Source organism: Papio anubis, chromosome 5 (assembly GCF_008728515.1).
Source record: "Papio anubis isolate 15944 chromosome 5, Panubis1.0, whole genome shotgun sequence".
Lineage (NCBI taxonomy): Eukaryota > Metazoa > Chordata > Mammalia > Primates > Cercopithecidae > Papio > Papio anubis.
The window spans coordinates 139,568,848-139,583,803 of NC_044980.1; the positions used below are offsets into that span (position 1 = coordinate 139,568,848).

General features: G+C 38.4%; 1 protein-coding gene across 14 annotated transcripts in view; it reads right to left on the bottom strand.

Moving 5' to 3' along the window:
* The window catches only part of PPP2R2B (protein phosphatase 2 regulatory subunit Bbeta), a 472,301-nt gene that overhangs the window by 245,073 nt on the left and 212,272 nt on the right, over positions 1-14,956 (bottom strand). For 5 of the 14 annotated variants that reach the window (XM_017960026.3, XM_017960029.2, XM_017960028.3 and 2 more), the window contains one exon: positions 10,321-10,405. The exons of the other annotated variants lie outside the window; for them this stretch is intronic. In XM_017960026.3, the coding sequence (XP_017815515.1) occupies positions 10,321-10,357 (37 nt within the window). In that variant the 5' untranslated portion in view covers positions 10,358-10,405. The remainder of the gene's footprint in view (positions 1-10,320; positions 10,406-14,956) is intronic. 14 annotated transcript variants of the gene reach the window in all.

Consider the following 14,956-nt stretch of genomic DNA (forward strand, 5'->3'; position numbering starts at 1 on the left):
TGTTGGCAGGACCCTCAGCAAGACGTCATCATGCACCTGTGAGCATTCATGTCAGGAACAGCCAACCATTTATCTGGAAAACCAGAAACCACAGAGAGGGCAGAAGACCTGCATGCCCAGCTCCATTCTGTGCAACTTAGTTTTTTGAAAACAAATTTAAGATTCCATTCAGAAAGCACCCTGAACACTGAAAGTATGCAATTCCTTTACAAGGAGCAGCTCAACAAAACCAGCTGGGTTTAACAACCCCCTTTCTTTCTTTTCTTCCCAGCACTTTGCATCTATAAATCAGTATGTTGTCATTCCAGAACTTTTACTACCTTATTCTATCTTTCTCTCAATAACCTTGTGAGATTGCAGAACTTTCTTCCAACTTTCGCTTATTGCATTTTTACCTTTAGCCTACACAGTGACCTGAGGTTAAGGCAGTCTTCTTAATCAAGAAGCCCCTTCCCTGAAAGCTCTGTAGATTTCACAGCCCTTAGAATAACATTCCAACTCCATTCCACAGCTTACAAAGTCCATGAGATCCGGCTTTTGTCCATTTCTTCATCTCACACCACTCTCTCCTTCCCTTGCCAGCCTTCAGCCACGCTTACTTTTTGATTCTTTGCATACACAAGTCTCAGGGCTCTTGGACATGCTATTTCTTCTACTTGATCAGCTTTCCCACCAATTCTTGTATGGCTGGCTCATTTTCATCCTTTATCTCCCAGCTTATGTCATCTGAACTGAAATCATCTAAAGCCATCTCATCATTGTTATCCAGCATCTCAACCCCTCTTTTGTTTTCATCATAGCATAATTTATGACTATTTCTTTTTTCTTTTTGTTTCTTTCTTTCTTTTTTTTTTTTGGAAACGGAGTCTCACTCTGTTGCCCAGGCTGGAGTGCAGTGGCACAATCTTGGCTCACTGCAAGCTCCACTTCCCGGGTTCATGCCATTCTCCTGCCTCAGCCTCCTGAGTAGCTGGGACTACAGGCACCCGCCACCACGCCCCGTTAATTTTTTGTATTTTTAGTAGAGACAGCGTTTCACCGTGTTAGCTAAGATGGTCTCAATCTCCTGACCTCGTGATCCACCTGCCTCGGCCTCCTAAAGTGCTGGGATTACAGGCATGAGCCACCGCGCCTGGCAAATTTATGACTATTTCATTTTCTGTTTTATTCGGGTCTCTTCCATAAAGGTGTAAGCTGAAGGACAGACACTGTGTGTGGTCAGCTCATGATTGGAGCTCCAATGTGTGAACCATCACTCGTGCTAACATAGTTGATGCTCCATGACCATACAGTGAGTGCTCGAAAAGTATACATGGAGTAAAATAGGCAATTTGAGTATGTACACTAAATTCTGTTTCCCATGTGCACATACTGGAATAGGAATGTTGATTACCTTGTTTTAAAAAAGAATTCCTCCAGCAAGTATAAATCTAAACTATTTTTGACTAACTTTGGGAACTCCAGACCTGCACTGTGCAACATAGTAGCCACTAACCACGGGCCATTATTGCTCACTTGAAATGACACCAGTCTGAATTCAATGTGCCGTAAGTGTAAAATATACACTGAGTTCTGAAGACAATATGAGAAAAAGAATATAACATCTCATAATTGTCCTTTTGATTAGATATTAAAATAATATGTTTGATACATTGGATTAAAACATTAAAATTAATTTTATCTGGCCAAGTGCAGTGACTTGCGACTGTAATCCCAGCACTTTGGGAGGCAGAGGTGGGTGGATTGCTTGAGCCCAAGAGTTTGTAACCAGCCTGGGCAACAAGGCAAAACCCATCTCTACAAGAAATACAAAAATTAGCTGGGCATGGTGGCATGTACCTGTAATCCTAGCTACTCAGGAGACTGAGGCAGGAGAGTCACTTAAACCTGGGAGGCGGAGGTTGCAGTGAGCCAAGATCGCGCCACCATACTCCAGCCTGGGCGACAGAGTGAGACTCCATTTAAAAAAAAAAAAAAAGTTGGGCATGGTGGCTCATGCCTATAATCCCAGCACTCTGGGAGACTAAGACAGGTGGGTCATGAAGTCAGGAGTTTGAGACCAGCCTGACCAAGGATGGTGAAACCCCATCTCTACTAAAAATACGAAAATTAGCTAGGCATGGTGGCACATGCCTGTAATCCCAGCTACTCAGGAGGCTGAGGCAGGAGAATCGCTTGAACCAGGGAGGTGGAGGTTGCAGTGAGTCGAGATCATGGCACTGCACTCGAGCCTGGGTGACAGAGAGAGACTCTGTCTCAAAAAAAATTAATTTTATCTGTATTCTTTACTTTTTTTAAAAGTAGCTACTAAAAAATTAAAATTACATATGTGGCTTGTGTTAGATTTCTATTGGAGTGATGCTAGTCTAGAATACTCCTCTATTCCCTCATCATTTCAGAGTTAATCTGATTTTAATGCTTATTAATTTTTCTTAAACTTGCCTATAATGGTATATATTGAGGGTGAAAAATATTTAGAAGTCTCAAAGTCACTGCCTTAAATTCTTATGTTATTCTACAGTATTCTTATCTCACGTAGATCTTAGAACATTGTCCAAGTATCATCAACTATAATACATCGGACTATTGGGTGGGAAAATATCTTCACACAATTTTAGAATCATTATTTACCCTACTGTTCAAATCCTTTAATTCTACTTCCATCTATTAACCATCATTTAGGCCACCATAATCTCTCAACTGATCTGTACAACTGAAGTAGCTTCCTAACTGGTCTTCCACCTCTATCCCATTGTTTTCCAACAATAGACAGTGTAAAAGTCTTACATGTTGCCTTCTTGCTTGACCTGCCTGTAGTTGTCCACTAACCCCAGAATAAAGTTCAAATCTTCAATTCAGCCTTTAATTCCTGACATAATACAGACTTACTTCCTCCTCTTGCCTACTTCCTCCTCCTCTTAGGCTCCTCACTCCAGTCATTCTGAACTCCACTGTTCTGTAAAGGTGCCATGCTTCTTTTGGTTTTTGGATTTTTTTCCTTTTACAGAACCCATATCCATTACTCTCCTTTTATCTGGTCAACTTCCACTCTATTCTCAGCTTAAGGTTAGAAGTAGCAGGAATGTCTGGTACATAGGTGTCTGCCTTGCAAGGGAAAGCATCTCCTGGCCTCTGGGAACCTACCACGGGGCTTGTGCTGTGTAGGTGGTGGATGTAGAACACAAGCCACATGCCCAAACCTAGTCATGCACTAAGTACTCTCCACGATTCTCCCACTGAATCCTCACCACAAACCTGTGAGCAGACAGCAGCAGCAGCATTTAAGTACTGTGCGCCAAGACTTGTTCCAAGCACTTTAAATATATTTTCTCAGGCTTCAAGAAAACTCCTTAAGGTAGGTACTTATTATTTCCCTATTACATTATTCTCTTATTATCCCATTCACTGATGGGGAACTAAAGCCCAGATGGATTTAGTAAATCACCCAGCCCCATAGCAGGGGATACGAGCTCCTGTGGCTTGGCTTGGCAGCCTATGTTTACTTGTGCAGGTGTTATCACCATTTTAGAGATGAGGAAATGAAAGCTCAGCAAGTTTAAGGAATTTTCCCAAAGTTGTCAAATCAGGATTTAAAAGACAAGTTAGATGCCACATCATGTTTTTCCCAATAGCTGTCCATACTCCTGTCATTTTACCCGTATTATAATTGTCTACCAACTTACTGGCTCCCCCACTAGACTGTATTTTCTTATTCTTTAGGGTTTGTTTTTTTTTTTAATCTTAATAGATTTTATTTTTAAAAATAGATTTAGATTGACAGAAAAATGCAACAGATAGTACAGAGAGCTCTTCTATACCTCTTGCAGTTTCTCCCATTGTGAACATCTTATGTTAGTGTGGTACATTTGTATAATTAATGAAACAATATTGATATGTTATCATTAACCAAAGTCCATAGTTCATTCAGACTTGCTTAGTTTTCTAATGTCCTTTTTCGATTCTAGGATCCTACCCAGGATGGTACATTACACTTAGTTGTCATGGCTCCTCAGGCTCCTTGAGGCTGTGGCAATTTCTCAGACTTACCTTACCTTTGATGATCTTGACAGTTTTGAGGAATAGCAGTGAGGTATACTGTAGGATGCCCCTCCAGTGGAATTTGTTTGACGTTTTTCTCATGATTGAAGAACACAGAGATAAAGTGCCATTTCCATCCTATCACATCAATCAAGGGTATCTACTATCAACATGCATTATGTTCATGTTGGTCTTGATCACCTGGCTGAAGAAATGTTTGTCAGGTTTCTCCATTGTAAAGTTACTCCCCTCTCCTCCAAACTGTACTCTGTACTCTTAGAAAGAAGTCATGATGTACAGCCCCATCCTTAAGGCATAGGGAGCTATGCCAACTTGCTGTCTTCCTCAAAGGTATGTTATCGGAACAGTTTATTTGGAGTTCTGCATGGGAGATTTTCTTCTTCTGTCCTATTTATTCAATCATTTACTTATACCAGTATGAATTCATGGATATTGATTTTATACTTTGGGATAGAATTCAATGCTATATTTTATTGTTCAGATTGTTCCACTTTGGCCATTAGGAGCTCTTCCAGTTGATTTCTGTGTCCTTTTGACATAGCTCCATCAATGCAGGCTTTTTTCCTTTTTTTTTTTTTTTTTTTTTTTTAAGTGCTTCTTTATTTTCTGGTTCTATAAGAGGCTCCAGACTCATATACTTCCTTTGCTAGTAGTAGCATCAGACATTTCTCCAAGAATTCCTGGTTCCTTTTATTAAATAATGGTTTTAGAAATCAAGATCTGGGTGCTAGTTGCTACTGGGATGCCATTTCTTTTAGGCCCTCTCAGCTGACACAGAAAGAAATATATGTGTGCATACAACCCTATGTATGTCTACATAAATATTTCTGTATGTAGTCACTTGTGTATATATAAAGTTAAGCAGGGGTTCTTGTTGATGTCTCTAACTTTAATTCATTACCACATGTGGCATTCTAACATCCTCCTCTTGCTTATCTGTCAATTCCCACTCCACTAGTGAGAAACGACTGTAAGCTTCTTAAAGGCAGAATTAGTGCTTTAGTCATTGCTGTATCCCAAGTATAGTGCTTGGCACATATAATGTACACGTTGACTTACTGTTGAATTTACCCCATAATCTCAATTCTGGAAGGGACTACAGATAAATTTGCAAATGTTACAAAATATGGATTTCAAAGACTAAAATCACAACAATTTATTAGGGCAAACAGTACAAGAGGGTGCACTAACAAAGGTCTGATTTAAGTGCTTTTATTCAATCTAGTGAAGGGAAAATGACAGTAATACATCTAAGCCATGCAAAAAGGATTCAGGCTTCCTTGAAAAGGATTCAAGTGGCATAAAATGGTTTGTTTCTCCACAGCAATTTACATTTATTAAAATAGATAATAGGCATAATCATTGCTTCATCATGATTTTAAGTGATCCAAATGCCTCACTGGGATAACCTGCATCATTATTGCTTCGTGGTACTAGGTGGATCACAGTCTTTTCTTTTTACTTGATGAAGGATTAAATAATTTTCTGTTTTAATGCCATGGTTTCCTTTAAGAATTGAAATATACTCACTTTCTAAAATTAAATAAGTGTAGGCAAAACACAAGGTATACCCTTTCTAAGGAGTCACTATAATCCCTCAAAATCTCTATTGTCAGCTTTGATGCACCCCAAAAGATCAAAGTGCCTTGCTCTCTAAGATGCGTATCTCAACAGAGCAGCTGTTACATTTCAAGAGATTCTTCATTTTTTTTTAGTGATAAGCTTACAAGTAGTAGTTAGTGGTACAGGAAATCTTACGACACCTATGGAGAAGTTGTAAATTTTGCAGATGGGGTCAGTACTCTCTGGATAATCATTAAAAGTCTTGAGGTCTAGGATAGCGTTTGGAGCATAATTTGACCTCAATTATGTGTTACATGTTTGCTGAAGAAATGGTGATGCTTTGAGAAAATTAGCTATTTGAAGCATGAGACCAGAGTGGAACTGAAAGAAAAAAATTAAAATTAAAGTGGTTCACTTATCAAAAAGCAAAGCCACAGAGAAAGGGGACCAATAACAGCATCCTCTTCATTCCCTTTTGATTAAGGCTGCAGGCTTATGAGGGGACAGGAAGCTGGGAGAATCTCAAGATAGGAAAATGCAGTCCTCAAATGCCACAGCTCAAGTGGAATGCTCCAGCCTACTGTCTCCAATGGAGAAGAACAATCTGCAGATTGACAAAGCCCTGTGTTTACACTCCTGAACAAATAAACTAATTGTGCCTTTGTTTTTAACCTAACAAATCATAGCCTGACTACAGGTCATTAGTGACCATTAATATGTGAAACTGTTTGCATTTCACTAGTATATCTGAATAACAGTCTTGCCTTTCACACTAGCTCAGTCAAGTTTCCAAAAGGAAAGCCCTGTTATCAGGCCATGAGCAGGACTTAAATTAACAATTAGCCTCTGGAATTGAACTATGATGCAGAAGAATTCATTATTTTGATTCATTGTGGTTCCACCTACTGTAGAACGAGTCTTTGCCTTTGTAGTGTAGACATGATCTTTGTGCCAAAAGATTGTGTGACCACCTCTCTCCAAACATTCTCAACAATTCCCAATGACTGCTAATGTGTTGGCCAGCAACATGGACCTGCTTACAGGACAATTGTACAGACTGTCCTAAGTTCACAATACGATGGCTGATTAGAGTTGAGATAAATGCAGGGAGCACACTGGGAATTATCAGAAACATAGAAGTGACAAGAAAAAGGTCTATTTGGCAAAAAAAGTGGAGGCAGAGTAGAGAGTATGTATACCTGAGTGAACCTGGTAATCTAGAATTTTTTAAAGTGCAATTGGAGCTTTGGATTATCCGCATTAAGAGGCAAGAGTCTTCAAAGGAATTGGATAATTGCCAAGCCTCCATTTCATTTTGTGCTGAGCAGTCACAGAGGGGCATGGAGTGATTAACAGAGATTAAAGATCTTAGGAATGTTTGAGAACTTTCTAACATAGCAGTTGCCATTTAGGAGCAAACCCATGGTCCATCTTATCTAATGTTCTGTTGCTTCAAAAAATGTCCCCTAGGAAATGCCACTTTTGACTACTAATGTGTTGAGGCCATAGAATTAGAGGCATTGCTAACAAATCAAGAAATGGCAGCCCATATATTGCTGCAATCATTTTTACTTTTTATTCTGGACTAGCTACCAACCACGTGATTCATGCCCCAGTTTAAAATGCAGAATGATAGTATAGAGTTCCATGTAGTTTAAAAAGTCCTTTCAATCCATTATCCTGCTCATCTTTTATCAGCTTATGAAAGCTAGATTATGAATAGTATAGTAATAGTGCAAAACACAGGTTCTAAGTTAAACTTGTCTGTTTTCAAATCCTGGCTTTTCTACTGCTAATAAGGTGACTTTGAGCAAGTTTCTTAACCTTTCTGAGTTTCTCTTTGCTTATCTGTGAAACAGATAATAATGGTGCCTACCTCAAAAGGTGATTTCAAAACCCTAATTAGGTAACTAATGCATGGAAAAGGCTTAGTACACTACATGGCACATAATTAGTTGCTCAATACATATTAACTGCTATCATTTTTTTTCCACCAGCGGCAGTATCCACTATGGCCACCATCTCCATCTCCCACAGAATGATAAGGAAAATAAAATATCTAAGATAGACTTTTTCCTAAAGTCACCCAATTACTAAATAACTGAGGTGGGACTAACCGTCGTCTTGACTACCATTCTCTCTGCTTGGAATACTTTTCATTCTTCTTCCCTCCTCCTCAGCCTTCAGGTCTCAGTTTAGCCATCTGCTTCCTCATGAGCCCTTCTTATGTCATTTCACAGTCCCTTGTACTTCCTTCATCAGAGAACCTCTCATTCTGCATTATAATTGCCTGTTGTCCTGCATGTGTCCCCTACTAAACCACAAGTTCTTTAACAGTAGAGACCAGGTCTATATATTAAACCTTTGCATCCCCAGCGCCGAGTACAGCATCAGACACATAGTAAGTGCACAATAAATACTTAATAAGTAAAAGGATGGATGCCAGACTCTTTATTACCAATCTGCTGATACACATTAAATTATTATTTTGCACTGGAACGGATTTTAGAAAATCAGAGAGAGCCCTACATGGCTTCATGTCTTATACTGCTCTTAAATGATCATAATCTCATGTCAAAATTCAAGGCAATTTTTAAAATACATAATATGTTACATATTTATGGGGTACATGTGATATTTTATTACATGCACAGAATGTATAATGATCAAGTAACAGTACTTGGGTTATCGATTACCTTGAGAATTTATTATTTCTATGTGTTGGGAACATTTCAAATTCTCTCTTCTAGCTTCTTTGAAATATGCAATACATTGTTGCTAACTACAGTCATGTACTCTATCAAACATTAGAATTTATACCTTTTATCTAACCGTATATTTGTATATATTGACCAACCTCTTTTCACCAAGGCTGTCTCAAATTCTAATAGATTCAATTTGTGAAGAAAGTAACTAAACCTGTGAAAATGACACCTTGAAGTGACTCTTAACATTCTATTAAAACACAGACGTGTGTATACACACACACTCACCTTGTACCTCACACTTATCACTAAGCTGTGCATAATGCTTATATAGTCACCAACCCTCAAAATTTGGAGAAGGGCACTGTCTTTGTACTTTGAAGGGATTTTTAAGAAACATTTGGACTTGATGAGGCACAGTGAAAAGCAGATATTTATCTTGGCTATTCTTCACAAGAAACTCCTGAAATTTGGAATCTGAACTGTCTCTCACAGTTTTTATGTTTTTAGAAATTTTGAGTCTGATATAACACAAGTCATAAAATTTGACCAAATAACAAAATACTTTTTTCTCCCTCCATCTTGGAGGAGGAATGAGGGGCATAAAAGTTGGAAGCTCCAGGGAAATCTACTCAAAGCTATTCAGTTTCATCTCATTAAAGCAACATCATCAAGGGCAAACCAAATAAAACTCAAACCCCAATCAGTATTATATTAAAATGCACTGAAAGTGTTACTTAGTTGGTAGGAATGAAAAAAAAATCGTACATTGAAATTACAACAGATATAATTCAATTGGACCAGACAGCAAAAGGTAATTTTTCAATAGCAAGGGAAGAGCTGAACTCTACCTCACATCACCAACATTATTTAAAAACAAACCCTGCTCTTTTATTATTTTATATAAAAACATTAAGAAATGTCACCTGCATGGAGTCTATATAAATGTATAATGCTAACATTGCACAGTTCCCTTAGGACACAAATGCCTCACACATCTTTATCCATAGTCTGGTGGAGAATATTCACAAACATATATGCATACACATACACAATATACATACACATACACACATACCTGCTTTTTGTTTTCTTCCCTTTTTGATCTGTGACCACCTTTTGCATTTCATTAGCTCTACGATAAAATATTTATCTAGAGCCTTTTTCCCCCTTCGTTCCTTTTATTAAAGGGAGCTCTTCTCTTCTGAATGTTGTACTCTTTGATCTGTCTCAGGGTTCATACAAACTCTGTTACAAACTCCACCTCTAAAGAGAATCTCTGATGATTCTTTTTCTTAAATCAAAATACAGTTCTTTTGGATTAAATTTTATTTTCCATTACCACAAAACATAGCCAAATGTGGAGGCTGTAAAGCTAAAGCCTCACCACACACTGTATTGAGAAATGAATAAAAAAGCCTAGCAGAAGCCTCCATGCTGCTTCATTCAAATCAAGTGTAACTACTTAGGAGTTAATAATGAAAGGACTTTAGAATATTTGATACAGGTGAGAAGTTGTTTTTTCCTACACAGTGATTTCTAGATCTATTTTCTCATTGGAAATTACCCGTTCAGTGATACTTTTATTTTTCGTTATATTCAAAGTAAGATGCCCATATTGTCTTTCTTTGCCTCTTGACCCCAAAAGCTCTTTTTCTTTGTTTGAGCAGTTAATACATTTACCTTGTTCTCTAGTTTATTCGACAAACCTAACATCAATAAAGCAGGCTCTATTCTTGTTTAGCCAACACTTTCTCTCCTGGTAATTTTATAACCAATGATAATGTATCATCCCCATGTACATTTGGTCAAAATATGCTCTTGTTCTTAAAACAATAAATCAAATTATGCTTCCTATGTACAATAATTATTTTAAAAATGTAAATTAACTTATTTGTGTCCCACGGAACAACTTTTAAGCAATTGGAACTATTTAACACTTCTATACTGCTACTTTATCAAGAAGAGTAGGTATAAATAATAATACGAATACCTTTATTTCCATAGGTGTTTTCATCTGGATAATTCATGCTTCATTATTGTGCCACTATTCTCTGTCTTGGGTTCTCCCTTGGCTCCTGTGACAAACATGGGGTTCAGATCCAGACTCCAGGAGGTAGCGATGCTTCAACTTTTGGTAACATACAGGTGCATTTACACACTCTCCACATACCCCCTACCATCTCTTTGGGAGAGTTTGCTCCTGGCCCGTCAAAATCCAGGCTAACAAGGTAACACAATCAACACTGTAAAAGCTCCCTTGCCTCAGCCCCGTCGACCTGAAATGAACTGTCTTCTCACTTGAGAAGACAGACGTAGAGCCGTGGGTCTCAAAGTGTTGCTCGTGATCATCATCAGCAACAGTAGGATTACCTGGGAAACTGAAAAAATCAAACTCACAGGCCTACAGACCTATTCTAAGCTTGACGGGGTGGAGCCTGGAAGTTTGTCTTTAACAAACACGTCAGGTGGTTCTAATAATGCACGTTTGAAAGTTTGAAAACAGCTGCTGTATGGCATCTAGGGAGTTTTGAAGAGGCTGTAGCGATTAGGAGGGCTGGCTTCATATAGCCAAAGCGGGGTCCTGTGGACAGGATACGCAGTGTTTGGGGTAAGGTTTTATGGTGCAGGGCTAGGAGCAGTGGGTAAAAGAGAGAATGCTCTGGTGCAGAACAACTTTTATGCAATAGGAACTATTCAGGAGCAGAAGCAAGTCACCTCACTCACTAGAAATAGCCCCCTTTCTCTGCAAGAGTTCAGAAGTTAAGAGGTTATACCCTATGAGAAGCTATGAACAAGGTAATATAAGAAGAAATATTCAAAATAAACATGTAAGATTAAAAAAAAAGGCCTTACTGGAAAGCTTCAACATACCACTAATATAGAAAAAAAGGTTCATAATTAATCCATTATTGTTAATTTTTTAGTATCTTAAAGTTATTATCCTTAAATATCCTGATGGTGCATGGAGCAGATAATGAATTTTATTTTCCTCAATGCTTCATTTCATATTCAGAAAAAGGCAGCGGTTTGTTTAGATTGACACAAGAATCCAACCTAACAGATTATGTTTGTTATTTAAAGGAGATCAAATCACCACCAGCCAGTACTGATACTGGATCAAAGATTAAGGTTAGTGTATTAACTTATTTGTCCTCTGTTTTGTGAACAACTGTCTTTCAACAGTAATATCTTAAGGCATATACATAAGTGTACTAATATTAATGAAAATACAGCCTAATATTATTTAGCAATTACTACCTACTATGTTCCTGGGACTGTCCTGAGGACATTACAGGCACTGTTACTTTTAATACTTACAATAGCCTTATGAGGTTAAGCACTGTTATCTTCATTTCACAGATGAGGCACCTGAGCTTAGCGAGGTTAAATAACTTGCCCAAGAACTAGTAAGTGATGGGGCCAGGATACAAACCCAGTCATCTCCAGAGTCTGTTTTCTTGACTACTTTTTTTCACATTATTCTAAACTCTAGGGTTGGGAGCGTAAAAGTGCACATAGTCCATTGCAAATAATGCTTATGACCACTTAAGTCATCTAAAACTACTAAAAACAACCAACTACTCATTGAATGCTTAATCTGTGTCAGGGACTGAACTAGCCATATACAAGTATTATATCACTTAATCCTCACAACAACCATGGAAGGTAGTTACTACTATTGTCTTAAGTTTACATAGGGTTAACTGCAGTAAGAGGATTTAAGTAATGAGCCCATCTTTTTATCAAAGATTTCACTGCTTACATAATAAAATGGAAATGAGGCAAAAAATACACATAATACTCAGTAAATGTTGCTTTTCTGTCCTTATGTTAGTTTCTGGGGATCAGAATCGTGTTGGTGATGATCAATCCATTGTTTTTCTTACCTATTTTCTTGCTGATTCCAAATGGTAGATATCTGTGAGTTAGATATTTGGGCGCAATATACAGCCATGACATAGAACTAAATCCATTGGCTTTTTCTTTATTATCACCAAACCCTAGCGCTTTAAGGCTTGCACCACTGTCCAGGAATGTGGTTCCAGAGACTCTTCCACTTGGCAAGAGTAACAATGAGTGACTTTAGGAATGAGACACAACCCTGCCTAAGCCCCAAAATCAAAGGGGTAAGGCACACCAAGTTGTTCCACCCAAAGAAACTTGTGCTAAAAATGTTAGTGGTCAATGCCTTACAGAGAGTCAGCAAGCAGATGCACTTTTTTCCAAGACTGTAAGATTTCATCTAGTTAGGAGTTTATTGATTTATCTCATATTCTGATATCACAGAAAGAGCTTGGTTTTATGAATCAGTCTCTAAACCTCAGTCTTCTCTCCACCATGAACTGGCATGTGATCATAGGCAAGTTGATTAACTCCACTGGATCTCAGTTTTCTAACTGAGAAAATGAGAAGAAAGGCAATTTACTCTTTATGTTTGTTGTGCAGAGTAAACAAGAGCTGTGAAAATATTTTGCAGAAATACAAACCCCTCCACAAGTACAAGATAGCATTACCACTTTATATAACTCCTTCCTTACCTAATATTTAGCTGCTAATGTATCAACCTGTTTGGTGAAGTTGGTTTACTGATGAACTAATTTAAAAGCCAGAGGAAGGGGGAATTCTTTAGAGTTGAAAACTATCAGCAGTGCCAAAGACAAGTGAACTATTTGATCAGTTGTTTTGATGGTTAAGAGAGTAAAATATGACCTGGGTAACCAAATAATCTGCATGTTGCAAACCCCTGTGACATGCAGCTTAGAGATCTAACAATCCTGCACATGTACTTCTAAACCCAAAACAAAAATTTTATAAAAAGAAGGAGTCAAGAGCCAGTAAACTTGGCAAACCCCCAGATAAGTTCATGTTGGTATGAAATAGCCTGAGAAACCTTTCTGTGAAAGCAACGAGGAATATCACTAAACTACCATGTAAATGCACAGTACATAAATAGCAGCTCAACAACATGGGCTCAATGTAGCAAAGATGACTTTGGGTTTCTATTCAAATTTCAAGGTGCCAAGTCTCTTGCTTGTCTACATTAGAGAGTAGAACATGGCCTATCTGTAGATTAAAACATCAGGGAAAGGAGGTAGTATGAAAGACAGTTTTGTGTAAGGAAAAAAGAGAAATTCTATTTGAAGTTTACCTTGGAGAGATGAAGAAAATATGGTATTTAGCACTATTAAGTATTTTTACATCTTATTGGAGAGATTCAACCAAAAGATATAAGAGCAAAGACACAAAAATCAGGAAAACAATTTTTTTCCTGGTGATTTTACCTTTATCTTGGGCTATGGTTTCCTTTCAAGGTATCTAGCAGATTAAAATTGCTTTGTGATGTGACACCACCATTCTGCTTTTCCTTTTATAGCTCTCATCTTGAAATGTTTTATAGGTCCACACAAATAGGTAAAACAAAAGCAATCATGCTATTTTAAGTATACATTCTCCCTGGGCCTATGAAATTTAGAAAAACATATTCACTCTTTCAAGTTGCTAGTTGTGGCTTGAACTGATTGCTTGATTAATCACTCAAACTCTGGCTCTAGACCGTCTTACCCACGTTCCCTTTTCAGTATACCAAAAACAGAGGTCATAAGGTTGCTTAGATCATGAAACCAAGGAAGGAAATCAAGCCTTTGACACAGAAAACACACCACACTTTCTAAAGCCAAGATCGTCTCATGAGTGGATGGTAGTATTCTCCCATGTTTCTCTGACAAAATGTACCTATACTCTGTCACTAACAGCCTCATTGCAATACACTACACTTGCCCAGCTGCCCCATGTGCAGACCTCTCCAGTAGGTCCGATAGTCACTAATCCACTGATTAAACATTTTAAAACTGGCTTTGGCAAAACATGCCAGAAATTCCTTCAGGGTAATTAAAACCACCCTCTGTGTCAATAAACACAGACTGAAATCTTTCATGTGCAGAGGGGCTGGCTCTGACTCACTGGCTCTAGGACATTTTTTCTTAGATGGGTTTTCCATCATTGCAATTGATTTTCACTGACTCATCCAGACCATTGCTTAGTCCCCCTTATAAAATGATTGACCGAAGTAAGAGATATCGTCTTACCTTTCTTGTTGCAGCCAAGAGGTAAGGACCAAAGGGGCTATAAACCTGAGGGTCAGGCTCATTGCCAAAGCCCTTTCACCTAGATCTTCAGGTGAGAGACCTTAAAAAGGATTCTTACTATAGAATCTGACAGTCAGTGTTCACTTATCACTCCTCTTCCAGTATTCAAACTGATTTTTTTTTTTTTTTTTTTTTTTTGAGACAGAGTCTCTGTCTCCCAGGCTGGAGGGCAGTGGCGCGATCTTGGCTCACTGCTACCTCCACCTCCCGGGTTCACGCCATTCTCCTGCCTCAGCCTCCCGAGTAGCTGGGACTACAGGCGCCCGCCACCACGCCTGGCTAATTTTTTGTATTTTTAGTAGAGACGGGGTTTCACCGTGTTAGCCAGGATGGTCTCGTTCTCCTGACCTCGTGATTCACCCACCTTGGCCTCCCAAAGTGCCGGGATTACAGGCGTGAGCCACTGCACCCGGCCGTCAAACTGATTTTTATTTGAAGAATTATTAATGTGTCTTCAAAGTAAAAGGAAGAACTCAGGTG